Source organism: Rhinatrema bivittatum, chromosome 6 (assembly GCF_901001135.1).
Source record: "Rhinatrema bivittatum chromosome 6, aRhiBiv1.1, whole genome shotgun sequence".
Lineage (NCBI taxonomy): Eukaryota > Metazoa > Chordata > Amphibia > Gymnophiona > Rhinatrematidae > Rhinatrema > Rhinatrema bivittatum.
In genome coordinates this window covers 8,422,142-8,439,386 of record NC_042620.1, presented here as the reverse complement: position 1 = coordinate 8,439,386, position 17,245 = coordinate 8,422,142, and the positions used below count along the sequence as shown (strand labels likewise).

Below are 17,245 nucleotides of genomic sequence, written 5' to 3'. Positions count from 1 at the left end.
AGGGAAGTTCAAATTTCAGACAATAGTTTAATTTTTTAGAGAACAGACAGGTTAGAGTGCGCCAGAGGAATCCTTGTCCTGTCCCATTCACCACCACCATGACACAGGTAAGAGCCAGGAAAATACTGAAGGTGAGGAAGGACAGACTGCACAGATCTGTCTCCTCACTTCTCTGAGGGGGGCGACAAGAGGCTGTTCATTTGTTTAAAAGGACCAAAAAAAAAAAAAAAGAACAATTTTAAAAAGATTCACGTCGTCGTTATTTTACACTTTTCTAATCAATGTTACCAAAAGGTGCAAACAAGACCGGGGGTCTTGCCTTGTAGGTTACATGAGATGGGAGATTTGGGATTGAATTGCCCCCCAAAAAGCAAGCAATGGGCAAAGATCTTGCCAAGCGTCTGTGCTGCTGGAGCAGGCTCCTTCAGACAGCTTCCACTGTTCACCCAGTGAAGCAGTCAAGCAGATCACACCACCCCGGAGGTCACTGCGTGTCAGCCCTCTTACATCGCGCCGCTGGGAAGCACGCTGAGAACGAGGGAAACATCTGCGCGGCTGTGGAAATAGCATTCATACTGCAATCGTTTTCCAGTCTGCCTAGGAAGTAGTCTTATCTGCTCGAAATGAGGTTTTTGGGGTTGTTTTTTTTTTTTAATTCGTCACAGTAGAAAGGAAAATTGGTTCTTACCTGCTAATTTTCGTTGCTGTAATACCCCAGATCAATCCAGACTCCTGAGTTTTGCCTCCCCTTCCAGCAGATGGAAGCAGAACACAAAACTTTGAGGACCTGCTACATAACCGAGAGTGCCTCCTGCAGTCCCCTCAGTACTGAACTGTGCCCAAGCCAATGAGTAGAGAAAATTGAACCCCAAAACTAGGGCGAACAGTTAACTCAGGGTTGGAGCCCCCTCTTCCTTGTAAGGAAGGACAATCACTTAACCTCAGCAGCTCAACTTATTCACAATTTGCAGATACACTCTGAGAATCCAAACAGGAAATTTGGTCTTTTGGCAACCAGGGGATGGATCTCTGGACTGATCTGTGGTATTACAGGAACGAAAATTAGCAGGCAAGAATTAAATTTTCCTTTCCTGTTCATACCCAGATCAGTCCAGACAAGTGGCTATACCCAAGCACCTCAACACTGGGCGGGAACCCGAAAGACCAGCACGTAACACACTTCCACCAAATGTGGCATCTTCTTGTGCCCGAACATCCAAACGGTAATGTCTGGAAAAAGTATGGAGCGAAGACCACATCATGGCTCTGCATATCTCCTGAGGCGAAACCAATTGACACTCCGCCCAGGAGGTAGCTTGCGCTCTTGTTGAATGCACATGCAGACCTAGTGGTGCTACTCGACCTTTACAAATATAAGACGAACAAATGGTCTCTTTTAGCCAACACGAATCTTTGATCCCTTTCTTTTTTTTATCATGAACATTTTTTATTGATGCATACATAGACTAACATATGTGAACAGTAACAAAACAGCACAAGAAAAAGCATCACAGTTTCAGAACTCCCCCCCCTAGTATACCCCCCCCTTCCCCCTTGACAACAGCCATATAAAAGTTTTTACTGATGAGCAAGACGATCCATGGTAGAAGAGCCATGGAACAAGTGTGCAGTTAAGGAAAATCCCTTGCTGTCCCCCACAGTGATCATATAACACGTATGCAGCAACTCAGACTCATGAGAGTAGTACAGAAGGTCATTAGCACAAACTTAACAAGTACATGAAAAGAATGAGTCCAGACCCCTGGGAAAGAAGGTCCCCCCAAGCAGGAGCATGTATCAGAAATATAGCATCGTAGCGAGAACTACAGAGGCAGGTCAAGATCCCCTCTTAACTAGGTCGGAGAAAAAGAGGATCTAGATGTCCGCCAATGAAGATAGGGGGTCCAAACCCGGTGAAACAGATTTATCCGCCGATGTCTCTCCGCAGTGAGCTTGTTCAAAGTACATAATTGATCCGTCCGGCGTTGGACCGCAGCCAAGCCAGGTCCAGTCTTGTCCCTCCATAGCCTTGCAATCTCCAATCGTGCAGCAATACAGACTTGTATACAAAGATCCGGTATTACTTTAGAGTCAGTACTGCGCACATCATTCAGCAGAGCTCCTTCCATAGTGAAGGAAAAAGTATGATCAAATAATTCAGTTAGCCATCCTTCCACGCTCCGCCAAAGAGGTTTGATACAATCACCAGTCCACCACATATGTATAAAAGACCCTTTAACGTTACACCCCCTCCAACATTTACCATCAGAGGTAAAGAACATTTTCTCCAACCTTTCCGGGGTAATATACCAACGATATAATAATTTGTACCCATTTTCTACAAGAGCGGAGGATACAGAAGCCTTACTAATTCCCAGATATATCCGATCCCAGTCCTGTGGGGTCACTTCCCGCCCTAAATCAGCACTCCACGCCTTTATGTATTTGGCTTCAGTTAAAGATCTGGTATTCAATAGCTTGTAAATCTTTGATAGGAGCCCCCTTGTTCTATGAGGATGGGAGCAAAAACCTTCAAAAAGGGTTTTACCCCCCAGCAGATCCCCCAGCACTCCACTGGTGTGGCAAAAATGTTCCAACTGCTTATAGGGCAATAATTCCGAGGTCCGCAATCCAGCAGTCTCAAGTAAAGAAGCATAAGGAATCAATTTGTCGCCCCCCCCAAATATGCTCTAGTCGAGTAATAAATCTATCCTTCCAGGCCTGGAATGCCAGTGCCGGCAGCCCCGGACTGAATGTAGCATTGTGGTATAGACTAGTCAAATAAAAATAGTTTTTGTTGCCCACCAACTTGGCTTTCCAAACGGCCCACATCGCCAAGGTATGCCTAGTAGTTGGCAACATTGCGGAACATTCCCTCCACGTTCGCTTAGGTTGCCAAGGCATAGCTGCTAATTTCATCGCAGGCATCCTACTCTGTTCAATAGTCACCCAATGCTTTGGCTTGTCATCTACGTGCCACTCAATAAGTGGGCGAACTTGGCTAGCTGCATAATACCATTGGAAATTGGGCACACTTAGTCCCCCCTCTACTTTAGTTTGGTATAAAGTCTGTCTATTAACTCGGGGTGGTCGCCTCCTCCAAATGAAACTGAAAATCCGACGCTGCCAATGTTTAAGTGCAGCATTAGGAACTGCTATAGGCAAGGACTGAAAGAGGTATAGTAATTTTGGAAGGATATTCATCTTCACAGTCGCGATACGCCCCAGCCATGACATGGGGACTCTATGCCATGTATCTAAATCAAAGAAAATTTTCTTGAGTAATGGTGGGTAGTTGCAATCGTATATATCCCTCGGATGACTAGAAAGGTAAACCCCCAAATATTTAAGCTTTTTATGAGTCCAGCGAAAGGGATGGAGGGGTTTTAAAAAATGCACGGTGGCATCGGAGCAAGTGATGTTGAGTATCTCCGATTTGTCCCAGTTAACACGGTACCCCGACGCCCTACTAAACTGCCGGATTTCGTGTTCTATGGCCAATAAAGTAGTATGAGGATCCATCACAGTAAAGATAATATCATCAGCAAAAAGACATAGTTTGTGATGGGAATCACCAGCCTGTACGCCCTGTATAGTCGGATTATTACGGATTTTGATTGCCAGAGGTTCCAGAAATATGGCAAAGAGGATTGGCGAAAGAGGGCAACCCTGCCTCGTACCCCTTTTTACTTCAAAACTATCAGAATACCCCCCATTGATTTTGAGGCAGGCTTTTGGATGATCATATAATTTAAGCAGCCATTCACAAAAGTAAGGGCCAAACCCCATTTTACGCAGTACTCCGAATAGAAATGGCCAGTGCACCATGTCGAACGCTTTTTCTGCATCCATGGAAAGAAAAAGCGCGTCTGCAGAGCGTTCGTGTACAACCCATAACAGGTTGATCAGTTTGCGGATGTTATCACCGGCCATCCTACCTGGTATAAATCCTGCCTGGTCTGAATGGATAAGAGTTTTGATATAGAGATTCATGCGGCCAGCCAGGATTTTTGCTAATATCTTAAGATCCAAATTAATCAAGGATATGGGGCGATACGATCCACAAACTGTTGGGTCTCGCCCCGGCTTGGGGAGCACCGTAATTCCTGCCAAATTAGCCTGGGGACCTAATTGGATGCCAGCTCTCAGGGAATTATACACCTTTTGTAGATGCACAACAAGGTAAGGCCCAAATTGCTTATAAAATTTAGCCGTCAGACCATCCGGGCCCGGGGATTTCCCTACCTTCAAATCCTGTATGCTAGCTAATATCTCTACAGTGGTAACCTCCGCATCCAACGCCAATTGGGCATCAGCAGTGAGACAAGGTAAAGGTATATCATCCAGATAACCATCCACTATATCTTGAGAGATAGCAGCATCAGAATCATATAACTGCGAGTAAAATTCTAGGAATCTCTTTCTAATATCAGTGTTGTTGGTAAGGATGACATCTGCAGTAGACTTAATCTTGGCGATATTATTTTGATATTGTATTCGTTTTAAACGCGAGGCCAACTGCTTTCCGGCTTTATTGCCCCCCTCGAAATAGTCCTGTTTCACCAGTAGCATGGAGTGTGCAATCTTGGAAGATTCTAAGCGATTTAGATCCTCCCTAGCCTGAGAGAGCTTCAACCATACCTTCCCCGAACCGCTATGCTGATGTTGTTTGGAAAGTTGTCTTATAGTAACCCGCAGGTCATGGGAGGTTTTCGAATCTCGTTTCTTAACAAAGGTCCCCCTGGCAATCAATAATCCCCGAAGGTATGCTTTGAATGCATCCCATACCATGGGCGCAGACACATCCGCGTCCATATTTTGCTGAAAAAAATGTTTGATATTATCTGTGAGAACTGTAACATATTCGTCCTCGTTCAACAATGACTCATTCAGGCGCCAAAACCTCACTCCTGCATCATACCCCTGTAGCGAAACCTCTATAAGCACCGCATGATGATCAGACCATCCCACCGGGCTAATGTCAGGCCTTTGAACATGATGAGACACCCCCTTATCCGTTAAAAAATAATCTATTCTAGAATAGGATAGATGGGATGCCGAGTAAAATGTGTATACTCTGGAAGTGGGATAATGTACCCGCCATATATCCAATAGTTGCCAAGTGTCCATTAACTCCTGCAACTTGGCCCTATGGTTTTGAGAAGCTGAAACATAGCCCTTGGAGGCATCTAACTGAGGCACACGTGCTATATTAAAATCTCCCCCCAGAATTAGATAGCCTTTGCTATGTTGAAGGAGGAGTGCATTAAGTTGAGCAAAAAACCCACCCTGTTTCGTATTGGGGGCATATATATTCATGAGAGTATATTCTATACCATTAATAGAAATTACAAGAATGAGATAGCGTCCCAAAGGGTCCCGAATGCACTGAAGTCTTTCAAAAACCACCTGGCGGCTGAACAAAATTCCCACCCCTGCATATTTAGCCTGCTTGGAGCTCGCTGCATAAAATTGAATGGGGTATGCCGCCGATGTCATTAAAGATTCAAATCGCGCCCTGAGGTGCGTCTCTTGGACGAATGCGATATCAACCTTAAGGCAGTCTAATTCCCTGTAGAATATGCGCCTCTTAAAAGGTGTATTTAGCCCCTTAACATTGATAGAGGCCAGTCTTAGAGTAGTCATTGTATCCAATCCAAGATAGCTTCTCCACGACCACCCCCATGGCGAGATCCAAGCACTCCGCAGCTGATCTGCTCTACTACGCTATCAAAAAAATCATCCACATGACATAAATAACCCGTTGTCAAGGAGTACAGTACTCTCCCCCTCTGCTTATACCTTCCCCCCCTCCCTCCCCCCCTACCCTCCCATTCAACAGATCTACACACTCCCTCCTGTAGATCCATACTCTTTGAATTTGCGGAGGAAGAATATAACTGACTTCGCTCCCCCGTCCCCAGAGCACAAAGTAAATAACAGTGACAAACCACTATTCCCCAACTTACATCCTATGCAGTTTATGTATTACAAATTGAACAACATAACAGCGCTACTGACGTACCCAGGAAAAAAAAAAAAAGAAAAAATAATAGACCCCCTCGACCAGAGTCCTCGAACACAATTTGGGCACCAATGTAAGATACCCCTTGTATTTCAGGTTTTGCCTTCCACTTGTTTAGAGGCGTCTGAATTTCTCTTCAATCTGCTGTTTCTAGCATTGGCCCTCTGCCAGCGGGGATGCTGCCCCTGAGGAACAGCCTTCCTAGTGGGACCAGTTATCGATGTAGTAGGATGGAATCCTTTTTCTTTTAAGAGTAAGGTCGCCTCCGCTACCGTTTGCAGCTGCGAGGATTTCCCGTCCCACGTATAACTCAGACCAAACGGGTGTAGCCAACGATATTTTATATTCTCACCCCGAAGAAATTGTGTGACTTCTCGGAGTTCATAGCGGCTCTGTAGTGTCGCCTGGGAAAGGTCAGCATAAATGGAGATCTCCTGAGTCTCCCACATCCATTTCTGTTGTTTTCTCGCTGCCGCTGCTATTTTCTCCTTCTGAGAATATTTGTGAAAGCATACGATTATGTCCCTGGGGACATTCACTCTAGGAGGGCGCAGCGCCCTATGCGCTCTATCCAGCTCTATATCATCCCCCTCCTTCGGGTCAGTTGGATTCGCAGCACCTAGCAGGTAAGAGCAAAAACGCTTAATTAAAAGCTCACAGTTCTCAGAGCTGGTGGTTTCAGCGAAACCCCGGAAGCGAAGGTTTCCCCGCCGCGCTCTATTTTCTAAGTCGGCCATTTTGGCTCTTATAACTGCGTTTTCACTCTGTAGCTCATTGCAAACCTCTTGAAGCTGCCTGCTGGTCTCCGCCTGTTCGTCCATTTTGCACTCGTGTTCATCCACTCGGCGTCCCAGCGAATGTATCTCCTCCTGGAAGTCCTCCATCATATCTCGAATCTCTTTTTTATAACTTTTCAGATCCTGTCTGATACTGCAGAACCATTCACGAAATTCGGAGCGGGTAGGTGCGACATCAGAGGATAAATTAAATTCATCTGCGCCGTCAGCCGCGCTGTCAGTCGTGCCGTCAGCGGTGACCACGCTCTGTTCTGGGTCCGCGTTCCTCAGCTGGGCCTCCGCCTCTGCCCCACTCGCCTTTTGATAGGAGAAACAGTGGAAATCCACAGATTTTCTTTTCGCTGCCATCTCGGATGTCGATGAGCAAGATTGGCTGCTAGGATTGAGAAAGCTGCGCTCGGTTTGTCACGCAAAAGAAAGCTTAACTGGGGGAATCGATCAGGAGCTCGTGAGTTAAGCAGCCATCTCTTCAGCTGACGTCACTTCCTCCCCCTTTGATCCCTTTCTTTGCCCTAACACACACAATGAGATGGTCCGATCACCTAAAACTGTTAATGACCTTAAGAACCTGAGGCACATCCAAAAGATAAAGATCATTGGATTCCGGAGAATCTCGAGACCACTCCGAAAAGGCCGGCAGCAAAACCATCTGATTAACATGAAGAGAGGACACCACCTTCGAAAAGAAGGGTGGGATCATACTCAGCGTAACCCAGTGATTGGAAATACGCAAGAACAGGTCTCCGCAGGACAAATTCTAAAGCTCCAAAACCCGTCTTACTGAACAAATGGCCACCAAAAACAGTCTTCAAGGTCAAGTCCTTTAGTGAGGCTCCTCGCAAGGGCTCAAACGGAGGCCCGCAAAGCACTTTCAGGACCAAATTAAGACTCCAATTATGGCAAATCTTATGCACTGGTGGACACAAATGCTTAATGTTTATTTAAACATTTTTATATACCGGCATTAGTTGTGGACATCATGCCGGTTTACATCAAAAACTGGTTAAGTTTGGAAATTACATTTTAACAGGGGAATCAAAACTGGGAGGGGGTAACAAAGATAGAATAGCGAGAAATAACAGTAACATTAACATGTATCCTCGGGGTGAGGAGGAAAGAGGCTAACAAAATATGGTTCCTCATTGTGAGGAGGAGGAAAACAAAATATGAATCCTCAGTATGAGGAAAAGAGGGTAGACGCAAAATGGTCTATTTTTATTGGAAACGGTGTAAGCTTTTTATTCTGGGTAGGATTGTATGAACAACCATGTTTTCAATTTCTTTTTGAAGTTGTTCATACATGGTTCAAGGCGTATATCTGGTGGCAGTGTGTTCCAATGAGTAGGACCTGCTATGGAGTGTGCGCGGTCACGTGTAGAGGAGAGATGGGCTGTTTTAAGGGAGGGCACAGCAAGGGTGCCTTTTTTGGTTGTTCTAGTCGGTCGATTGGACTGGGTGACTGTGAAAGGGAGGTCTAGCCAGTTGGAGTTATGGGTGTAAACTGCTTTATGTATTATAGTGAGGGTTTTGTAGATAATATGAGAGGCTATGGGGAGCCAATGTAGGTCTCTAACGATGGGAGTGATGTGGTCGTATTTACGAGAGTTTGCAATGAGTCTTGCTGCAGCATGTTGTAACATTTGTAATGGTTTGATGGAAGAGTGAGGGAGCCCTAGGAGGAGGGCGTTACAGTAGTCTAATTTGGATGATATGGTGGCCTGGATAACTGTACGGAAGTCTTGGGTGTGTAGAAGGGGTCTGAGTTTTTTAAGTACGTTAAGTTTGAAGAAACAGGCTTTGAGAATGGAATTTATGTAGTTCTTCATGCTTAGCTGGTGGTCAAGGAGAACACCAAGGTCCCTCATGAAAGGTTGTGTTCAGAGGAGGTGATATTTGGTGTTATCAGATGGTAGAGAGGAGGGGGAAGAGTGAGGGGAGATGAGAAGAAGTTCAGTTTTGTTCGTATTGAGAGCGAGGTGGAGGTTAGTGAGCAGGGAGTTGATAGCTGTAAGGCATTTCTCCCAATGTTCTAGTGCGTCGGAGATGGAGTTCTGGATGGGGATGATGATCTGAACATCATTGGCGTAAAGGTAGAACTTGAGATTGAGATCAGAGAGGAGTTGGCAAAGGGGGGTGATGTAAATGTTGAAGAGGGTAGACGAGAGAGATGAGCCTTGGGGGACTCCCTGCTGGAGGGGACTCCCTGCTGCCCCTCAGAAAGCAAATGGCATCAGAGTGAGAAGCCAAGGCACTCCGCTGCATATTGCCCCTAAGTCAACCCAAGGCTGCCACCTGTACACAGAGCAAGCTATAGGCCAACACTTTTGATAACCCCTGTTGCAAAAGGGTAAAAAATGTGAGGAATACCCATGGCTGGCAGATCCAGCTGCTACTCCATTCACCAAGACTCAAAGACCCTCCAAATCCTAACATACGCTAGAGAAGTAGAAGGCCTGCTAGCCTGGAGAAGAGTGGAAATAACCAGCTCTGAAAATTTGGGTCCCTGAAGAACCCTGGGAGATGGGCCAATCTGAGAGACCCGTCCATCGCAAAACACACTAGATCCGCAAACCACGGCCGGCATGGCCACTCTGGCATCAACAGAACCACCCTCCCGGAATGCATCTCTATGTGGCGCAAGATGCGTCCAACGAGAGGCCAGGAAGGAAACACATACAGTAGAACTCCTCTCGGTCATGGGCACACCAGCGCATCTATTCCCTCTGACCAGACTTCTCATCTGCAACTGAAGAATCACATCGCTTTGGCACTGCCCCGCATGGCCTGAGGTCCACTTTGGGGGAAGCCTCATCTGTCACAAATAAGAGCCCAGGTTTCAGGGGACAGCTCCCATTTCCCCAGATCCAACTGCCGTCTGCTGAGGAAGTCTGCTTGTACACTGTCCACTCTCGTGATGTGAGAAGCTGCTATTTCTTCTAGGAAAAATTTGGCCCATGCAAAGAAATGTTGAGCCTCCAGGGCCACTGCGTGACCCTTTGTCCCTCCTTGAAGATTGATGTACACCAAAGTTGTCGCATTGTCGGAAAAGACTCTCACCAGGAATGTCTCCAGAGCTCTGCGAACTGACCTTGTCTCTAGACAACTGATCGGCCAGGTCACCTCTGCTGGCATCCAAAGACCTTGAGCCAACCGCCCCACCAACCCTTGAGGCTAGCATCTGTAGTCACCACTACCCAGTTTGGAGACTCTAGATCCACTCCCTTCTCCAGGTTGTGCCTCAACAGCCACCACAAGAGACTGGACCTGGATTTCCCCTGTAGTGGTAAAGGCAGTTGATGCTGTTTTGACAATGAATTCCATCTGGACAAGAGTGCTTTCTGCAAGGGTCACATGCGAGTAAAGGCCCTTGGAACCAAATCCAACGTGGATCCATGGAACCCAGAACCTGCAAATAATCCCAGACTCTGGGTACTAGCAGATGTAACAGGTGCGTCACTTGTCTCTGCAACTTCGACACTCTGAAGTTAGGAACACCCTGCCCCTCTGAATATCAAATAGCGCTCCCAAATATTCCAGTGACTGGGTTGGAACTAGATGGCTCTTTGTCAGGTTTATTATCCAACCCATCGATCGCAATCTATCCGTCACCTACCACACTGAGTGATTTCCTTCCTCCTCCATTTTGGCCCGGATAAGCCAGTCGTTCAGATATGGGTGAACCAGAATTCGTTCTCGTCTCAAGGTCACTGCCACCACCACCATCACCTTTATGAAGGTTTGCGGCACTGTGGCCAGCCCAAATGGAAGAGCTTTGAACTGGAAATGTTGTCCCAACACCATGAACCTTAGAAACTTCTGGTGATCCGCCCAAATGGGAATATGCAGTTAGGCCTCCATTAGATCTAACAAAGCTAGGAACTCCTCTTTGCGGACCGCTGCTATCACCATGTGTAACACTTCCATGCAAAAATGCGGAACCTGGAGGGCCACATTGATCCTTTGCAGATCCAGAATGGGTCGAAATGTTCCCTCCTTTTTGAGAACCATGAAATAAATCAAGTACCTCCTATGACCCCACTCGGACAGAGGTACTGGAACAATTGCGCCCAAACTTAGTAACTTCTGCAGCGTATCCGACACCACCTCCTGCTTGCTTCGAGATGAACAATGGGACTCTAGAAAGGCCTCCCTGACGAGGTGTGAAAATTCTAAAGCGTAACTGTCTCTTACCACCTCCAGAACCCACTGGTCCGAGGTGACCTTGGTCCATTTTTCATAGAAGCGGGCTAATCTTCCCCCCACAGCCTCAATGGAGGAATAACCATGCTGGCTTCATTTCAATACTTTTTCTCCCCTGTTCCCCTGACCGGTGGAATCTCTGGAGGATCTGCAGAGGCCTTGAAAGGACAGTTGTCTTCCCAAAGACCACCTCTGTCCCAAGGTCGAGGAACTCTTGCTTGAACAAAAATGTCTCGTATCCCGAAATTGGGAACGAGCCAGGAAATTCTTCTTGCCACTCCTCTTATCTTCTGGCAACCTATTCCCCTTCACCTCTCCCAAACTCATCAGTTGGTCAAGATCCTCCCCAAAGAGGAGTTTCCCTTTGAATGGGAGATTACAGAGTTGGGACTTGGACTACGTGTTTGCAGACCAATTTCGTAACCACAACAGCCTGCGAGCTGCCACTGCCAAAACCATGCTTCTGGCAGACATACACATCAAATCATATAGCGCATCCGCCACAGAAGCCACTCCAGCATCCAAGCACGCCGACTGCATAGAGCTGCTGGAACAAGCAGAACTCTGCTCTTGAGCCTTCTGCACTAAGCAAAGAAGGCCCTCTGTATCAGACTGCCACAGATAGCCACCCGGAGACTTAAGACAGAAACCTCAAGCATCTTTTTAACTGCATCACCAGTCTATGATCCTTAAAATCCTTCAGAGAGGCTGACACTGCCACCGGAAAAGTCATTTTCTTGGTGACGGCGGAAACTGCCACATCCACCTTCAGCAGCTTTAGCAGGTCCAAAGTCTCTTCCATCAGAGGGTATTTGTTCGCCATCGCCCTGCCCACCTTAAGACCTGTGTCCGGGGAATCCCATTCTCGATTAATTTTTTAATCTTCTTAGGCAACAGGAAGGCACTAGCAGGATCCCTAAGTCCCTCCAGGACTGGGTTGTTAAGCTTACTCTATGCTTATGGCCAGGGACACAAGAACACTTAGACTCAGTAAAAAGTATAATGTATTTTTATTAGTCAAAATAAGTGTTCTCGGGAGATGCTGGGTACTGGGTGCCCTTCGTCTTTCAATCTGACCAGCATCTCTCTGGATACAGGAAGTGACCCTTGTTTTATAGATAACATTCAATACAGGGTAGAAGGTTCTAGAGACTTGCATGACTGCCCAAAGGATCATTTACATAAGTTGTGATGTCAACTGCATGATTAAATCATCGCTAACTATCCTGATTGGCTTCCCAGGATGTGTAGCCCATTTCCCATGACTTTCTTTGTTCTGGTAAACTGTTACTGGTCAAGACAATCAACACGTCTGTAACTGTGTGGATTACAAACTCCTGAGAATAGTGCCTGAAGCTCCCCTGTGGTGACTCTATGAATAGACATCACCTGTCTGGTGCCACTCCCTCCCTTGAGTGATCTTAAGAACATAAGAACATAAGAAATTGCCATGCTGGGTCAGACCAAGGGTCCATCAAGCCCAGCATCCTGTTTCCAACAGAGGCCAAACCAGGCCACAAGAACCTGGCAATTACCCAAACACCTAGAAGATCCCATGCTACTGATGCAATTAATAGCAGTGACTATTCCCTAAGTAAACTTGATTAATAGCAGTTAATGGACTTCTCTTCCAAGAACTTATCCAAACCTTTTTTGAACCCAGCTACACTAACTGCACTAACCACATCCTCTGGCAACAAATTCCAGAGATTTATTGTGCGTTGAGTGAAAAAGAATTTTCTCCGATTAGTCTTAAATGTGCTACTTGCTAACTTCATGGAATGCCCCCTAGTCCTTCTATTATTCGAAAGTGTAAATAACCGAGTCACATCTACTCGTTCAAGACCTCTCATGATCTTAAAGACCTCTATCATATCCCCCCTCAGCCGTCTCTTCTCCAAGCTGAACAGCCCTAACCTCTTCAGCCTTTCCTCATAGGGGAGCTGTTCCATCCCCTTTATCATTTTGGTTGCCCTTCTCTGTACCTTCTCCATTGCAACTATATCTTGATACCCAATTCCTCAAAAACCTGAGGAATCAGGGGACTCAGCTCCTCCTTCCTAAACAGGCGAACGACTCTATGGTTATCTTCCTCTGTTGGCGGTAGTTCGTCCGGATCCGGCTCATCCTTGTCCATATCTGGATGCTGGTTGGCATCGGGATCCACCCCACTGGGATCACACCCCCCAAAGGGGCACCTGCAGGATTCTCATGAAGATCATCAGAGCCAACCAAGTTCCTTGGATTACCTTCGGCTCCTGAGCCGTGCCCCAGACCCAGAAGTGTGAGCAAACTGCACAACCTTTGATGAGACCTCCCCCTAGGTTTCTTGGAAGGACCTCAACACTGTCGATCCCTGGGACGCTTCCCCCCTATCACCTTCTGTGCCAGAAAGGCCTTATGAAGGAGTAAAAAAAGAAATCTGGAGAAAACTCCTCTGGATGCTCGTCACCCCATCGAGGCTGCTCCCATTTGACTCATCTCCTGTGCCAATGTCTCGCACTGCTGACAACCTCATGGGAGAAAGAGCCAGAGGAGAGTCCCTGAGTCCGCTGGAGCTTGCAAACTTCTGACTGCAATCCTCAGGGGGGCATGGCAGCTCCTTCCAGTCCCCCCTGGACCTCTCCACATGCTGCGAACATCTGGAGGCTCTCTTGTCTGTAGCCATAGTCGTGGAGGCTCCCTCATCCCCTGCAGCACAGCTGGAACACAAGGATGCCTCACATTCAGCCTTGCGGACCACAAACCGCACGCCTTACAGGCTGCCATGTGAGGCTTCGGCGCCATTAGGCCCTGGGGAGAAATGGCAGCCTATCAGAAAACAACCCCTCTCTGACAGCAGCCAGCGGGCCGCGCACATAGTGTGCTCAATGCTGCGCCTTACCAGGCCCTAAGGCGCCTGGAAAAAAAAAAAAACAAACATCCTGCCAACCTCCCCCCCCCCCTTCCCCCCAGATCCCCGGTCTAGCGGGCAAAAAACCACTGCTCCAGCACTAGCAAGTAGGCCGCACGCCAGCGCAGGCTTTGACCTCACGTGCGGAGAAAGAAAACGTGCCCAAGCCTCCTGCCTGGAAGAACCCCGGCTCCCCCAAGCGTCTACGGCAGCCCAGCTTCTCCTTCCTTCCAGCTCAGCCAGCTCCCACCGATTAAAATCAGCCCCTGCCGCCCAGCAGTCCCGACCGAAGCTCCCGTTTCTACTTTCTTTTCTTTTTATGAACTTAATTAACAAGAAACAATTACTTTCTTGCCAGGAGGAAGGAGGAGACCTCGGGGGGGGGGGGAGCCAGTCGCCTCGCTCTCAGTCCCTCTGGAAGAAGCGGGCTAAAGCCAGACAGGGATAGCCAGCCCCCCCCGCCCCACCTGAAGGATGGTCCACAGAGGTATCTAACACCTCAGAGAGCACTAAAGCAAATTGTCTCTTTTTCTAAAACATTTTTTTTCTGTTTAAAACAGACTGCAGGACTGCACCACTACCATCTGCTGGAGACTTGTCTGGACTGATCTGGGTATGAACAGGAAGGGCCTTCTGGGGCCTTCTCTGCTGTCATTTTTCTCTGTTTCTGTGCTAATAGGATATGGACATATTCTTAGCTGCTAATCATATCCAGGAGTACCCGGGGGTATCGACACAGAAGAGTGTAAAACCTTCAGATGAAGAGTGCTGACAAAGCAGCAAGGTCTTTATTTTGTCTAAGTATAATGGTCTCTCTCACCATCTAATGTGTTAATTGGATTGCATATTTTTATGAGATGGGATTATTTTGCATGTTTTTATTTAAATCATGACTATCCGAACACTAATGTAGGAAGTACTGGGATATAAGCATTGTAAAATAAAATAATGAGGCTAGCGAGAGAGTGTACAGAAGAGAGTTGTGCATCTGGGAGGCTACAGTTTGAATCCCTTTAACTAATCCCCTAACCTCTCCTGGGCTCAGATGGATAGAGGATGCCATTACCAGGTGACAGGTCTTGTAAAGCGCTGTGTACACTGGCAGAGCCAGATGTGATGGTATCTGGCTCACTGAGCAAGCGAGGGGGGCCACACCACCGGCAGCAGCAGCAGCAGGGTGGCTCTGGGCTGGGACGGGGGGACAGGCCTGGCTGCTCCACTCCCACACCACCGAGGAGCGGAAGTCAAGAGCCCCGGCCTGCAGTACTCACAGATAATGTAAGATATCATGATGCCAGGAACATAGTGTCCAACCACAGTCAGGCTCAGGCATCCCGAACACACGTGCGCACAGAACTGAGGAGAGAAAAAGGGAGGTGAGCGGGAGGTAAAGAGGATGCGCGGCTGTCACACACACACACACACACACACACACACACGGTATACTGCAGGCAAAGCACCTACACAGCCAACAGAAGGCAAGTGACGTGTGCAAATGTGGGTAGTGCTACGGGGGGGGGGAGAGAACGTGAGCGCGGAGATACCAGGGGATGGGGGTGCTACACAGGGGGGGGGGGGCAGAGATCACACTCACTTTGCCGGGATGCTGTCTCTTGTACTGCAGCGCCTCCTGTAGGTACAGCCTGCAGGTGACCCAGCTCTCAGCCAAGCAGTGACACAGCTCAGGGAAACTCAGCAGCCGGGGAGGTGCCGCTCCGCCCACCGCCATGGCCCCACTCTCGCTGCAGGGGGAAAAAAACACACACACAAGGAGAGAAAGCCATCCTGGGTTTAACATCATTCAATGCTGAATTACCTTCCTGAGGCAGTCACAGACGAGCTGCACAGTCAAGAACTGAGGATAAGTTACAAGAGCAGGAAAGGAGCGGAGCCGAGTCCACAGGCGTAGGAGCGAGCAAACTGCTATGGCCAAGGATATCCCCTCTCAGATCCTTACATTATCTGTAAAACCTCTCAACCACGCGGCGCTCCAGTGCGTATGGACGCATGCGCATTCAGGTAACCTTTGCCAGAGTAACCAGCACCTTTTTTTTTCCCCCCAAATCAAAGGGTTTTTTTGTTTGTTTGTTTTTATTGTAAACAATTCTGACAAACGCCATTAACAATAAACAGATGAGAACAAGAAAGGTGCAACACAATGATCAGTTTCAATTAACCACCTTTCCCAGTTCCTAAATATCCCTTAACCCCCCCCCCCCCGCTCTCCCCTCCCCAGATGCTCATCACTAATATAATAAAATAATCAAAAGTGAAATAAGAAAAACATTAAAGTTAGGATGAAATAATGACAATAATAGTAACAGAGCGAGATGAGCTACAACAATTATACCATCAACAGATAAACATGAGGTAAAAAGAATATAAAAGTTACACGAAGAAGAATCGGAGTATATGAAATAGTATCACTGGAAACTATCACAGAGAAGCATTTTTAAAGCAGACTTCCCTTGTCAAACGCATGGAATAATGCAGGATAACTAAAGCTCTGTAAGCCATCCACTTTCACCTTATTAGAGGATTTGGAGTGGCCCGAATAGTGGCCACTCAGTGAAATTAGATATTATAGGGCATAACTCCCCAGATCTATTCACATTTATAGCTCTTAGATAGTTCAGTCTTGAGATGCGATGCAAAACATTGAACCACAGCTGAGAAGTGGAGAGCAGAAGTTTGTTTCAGAAAGGAACAATGTCACAGCTTGCAGCTAGTGAGCTCTGCTGAGCCAGGTGTCGAGTAGCTGGCTTACAAGTCTCATTAGCTATGTTAAACAGCACCCGTCTAGGATCTAATGCCATGCACTCCCCAGTAATATAGGTAACTACCTTTGCCCCATCTTTCCAAACATTAACTATTATTCCACACTCCCACCAAATATGGAAAAACTAGCATTTAAGCCCATAACAACCGGCTACATTTAAAAAAAGAATTTTTGGTCCATTTCCTTCCCACTCATTCCCTTCCCACTCCCTCCCACCTCTATTCTCCCTCCCTCCCTCTCCTTCCTCCCCCTCCCTCTCTCCCCCCTCCCTCCCCCCTCACTTCACTCTCTCCTCCCTCCCCTCCCCTCCCTCCCCCTCTCTCAATCCCCTCCCCTTTCAGCTCATCCACAACCGGCAGACGGAAGATCTCCGGGGGTGGTCCCTCCCTCCCTCCCGCGCCGCCACCGCTGCTGCTCCTGGTCCTCCCAGCGCCATTTTTTTTTTCAGGCACGCTTCGTTCTGACAGACGTGCTCGCCCGCGCATGCGCGGGAGAGCTGCTCTCTACTGCGCATTTGCGGGCCGTCGGTCAGAGCCCATTTATAAGGTAGA

At 47.5% G+C, this 17,245-nt stretch overlaps 1 protein-coding gene across 1 annotated transcript in view; it reads right to left on the bottom strand.

The window, feature by feature from the left end:
* The window catches only part of RETREG2 (reticulophagy regulator family member 2), a 106,811-nt gene that overhangs the window by 19,527 nt on the left and 70,039 nt on the right, over positions 1-17,245 (bottom strand). Inside the window, exons 4-5 of the mRNA XM_029605014.1 lie at positions 15,510-15,657; positions 15,187-15,271 (exon numbers count right to left, since the gene is read on the bottom strand). Of these exons, the coding sequence (XP_029460874.1) occupies positions 15,187-15,271; positions 15,510-15,657 (233 nt within the window). The remainder of the gene's footprint in view (positions 1-15,186; positions 15,272-15,509; positions 15,658-17,245) is intronic.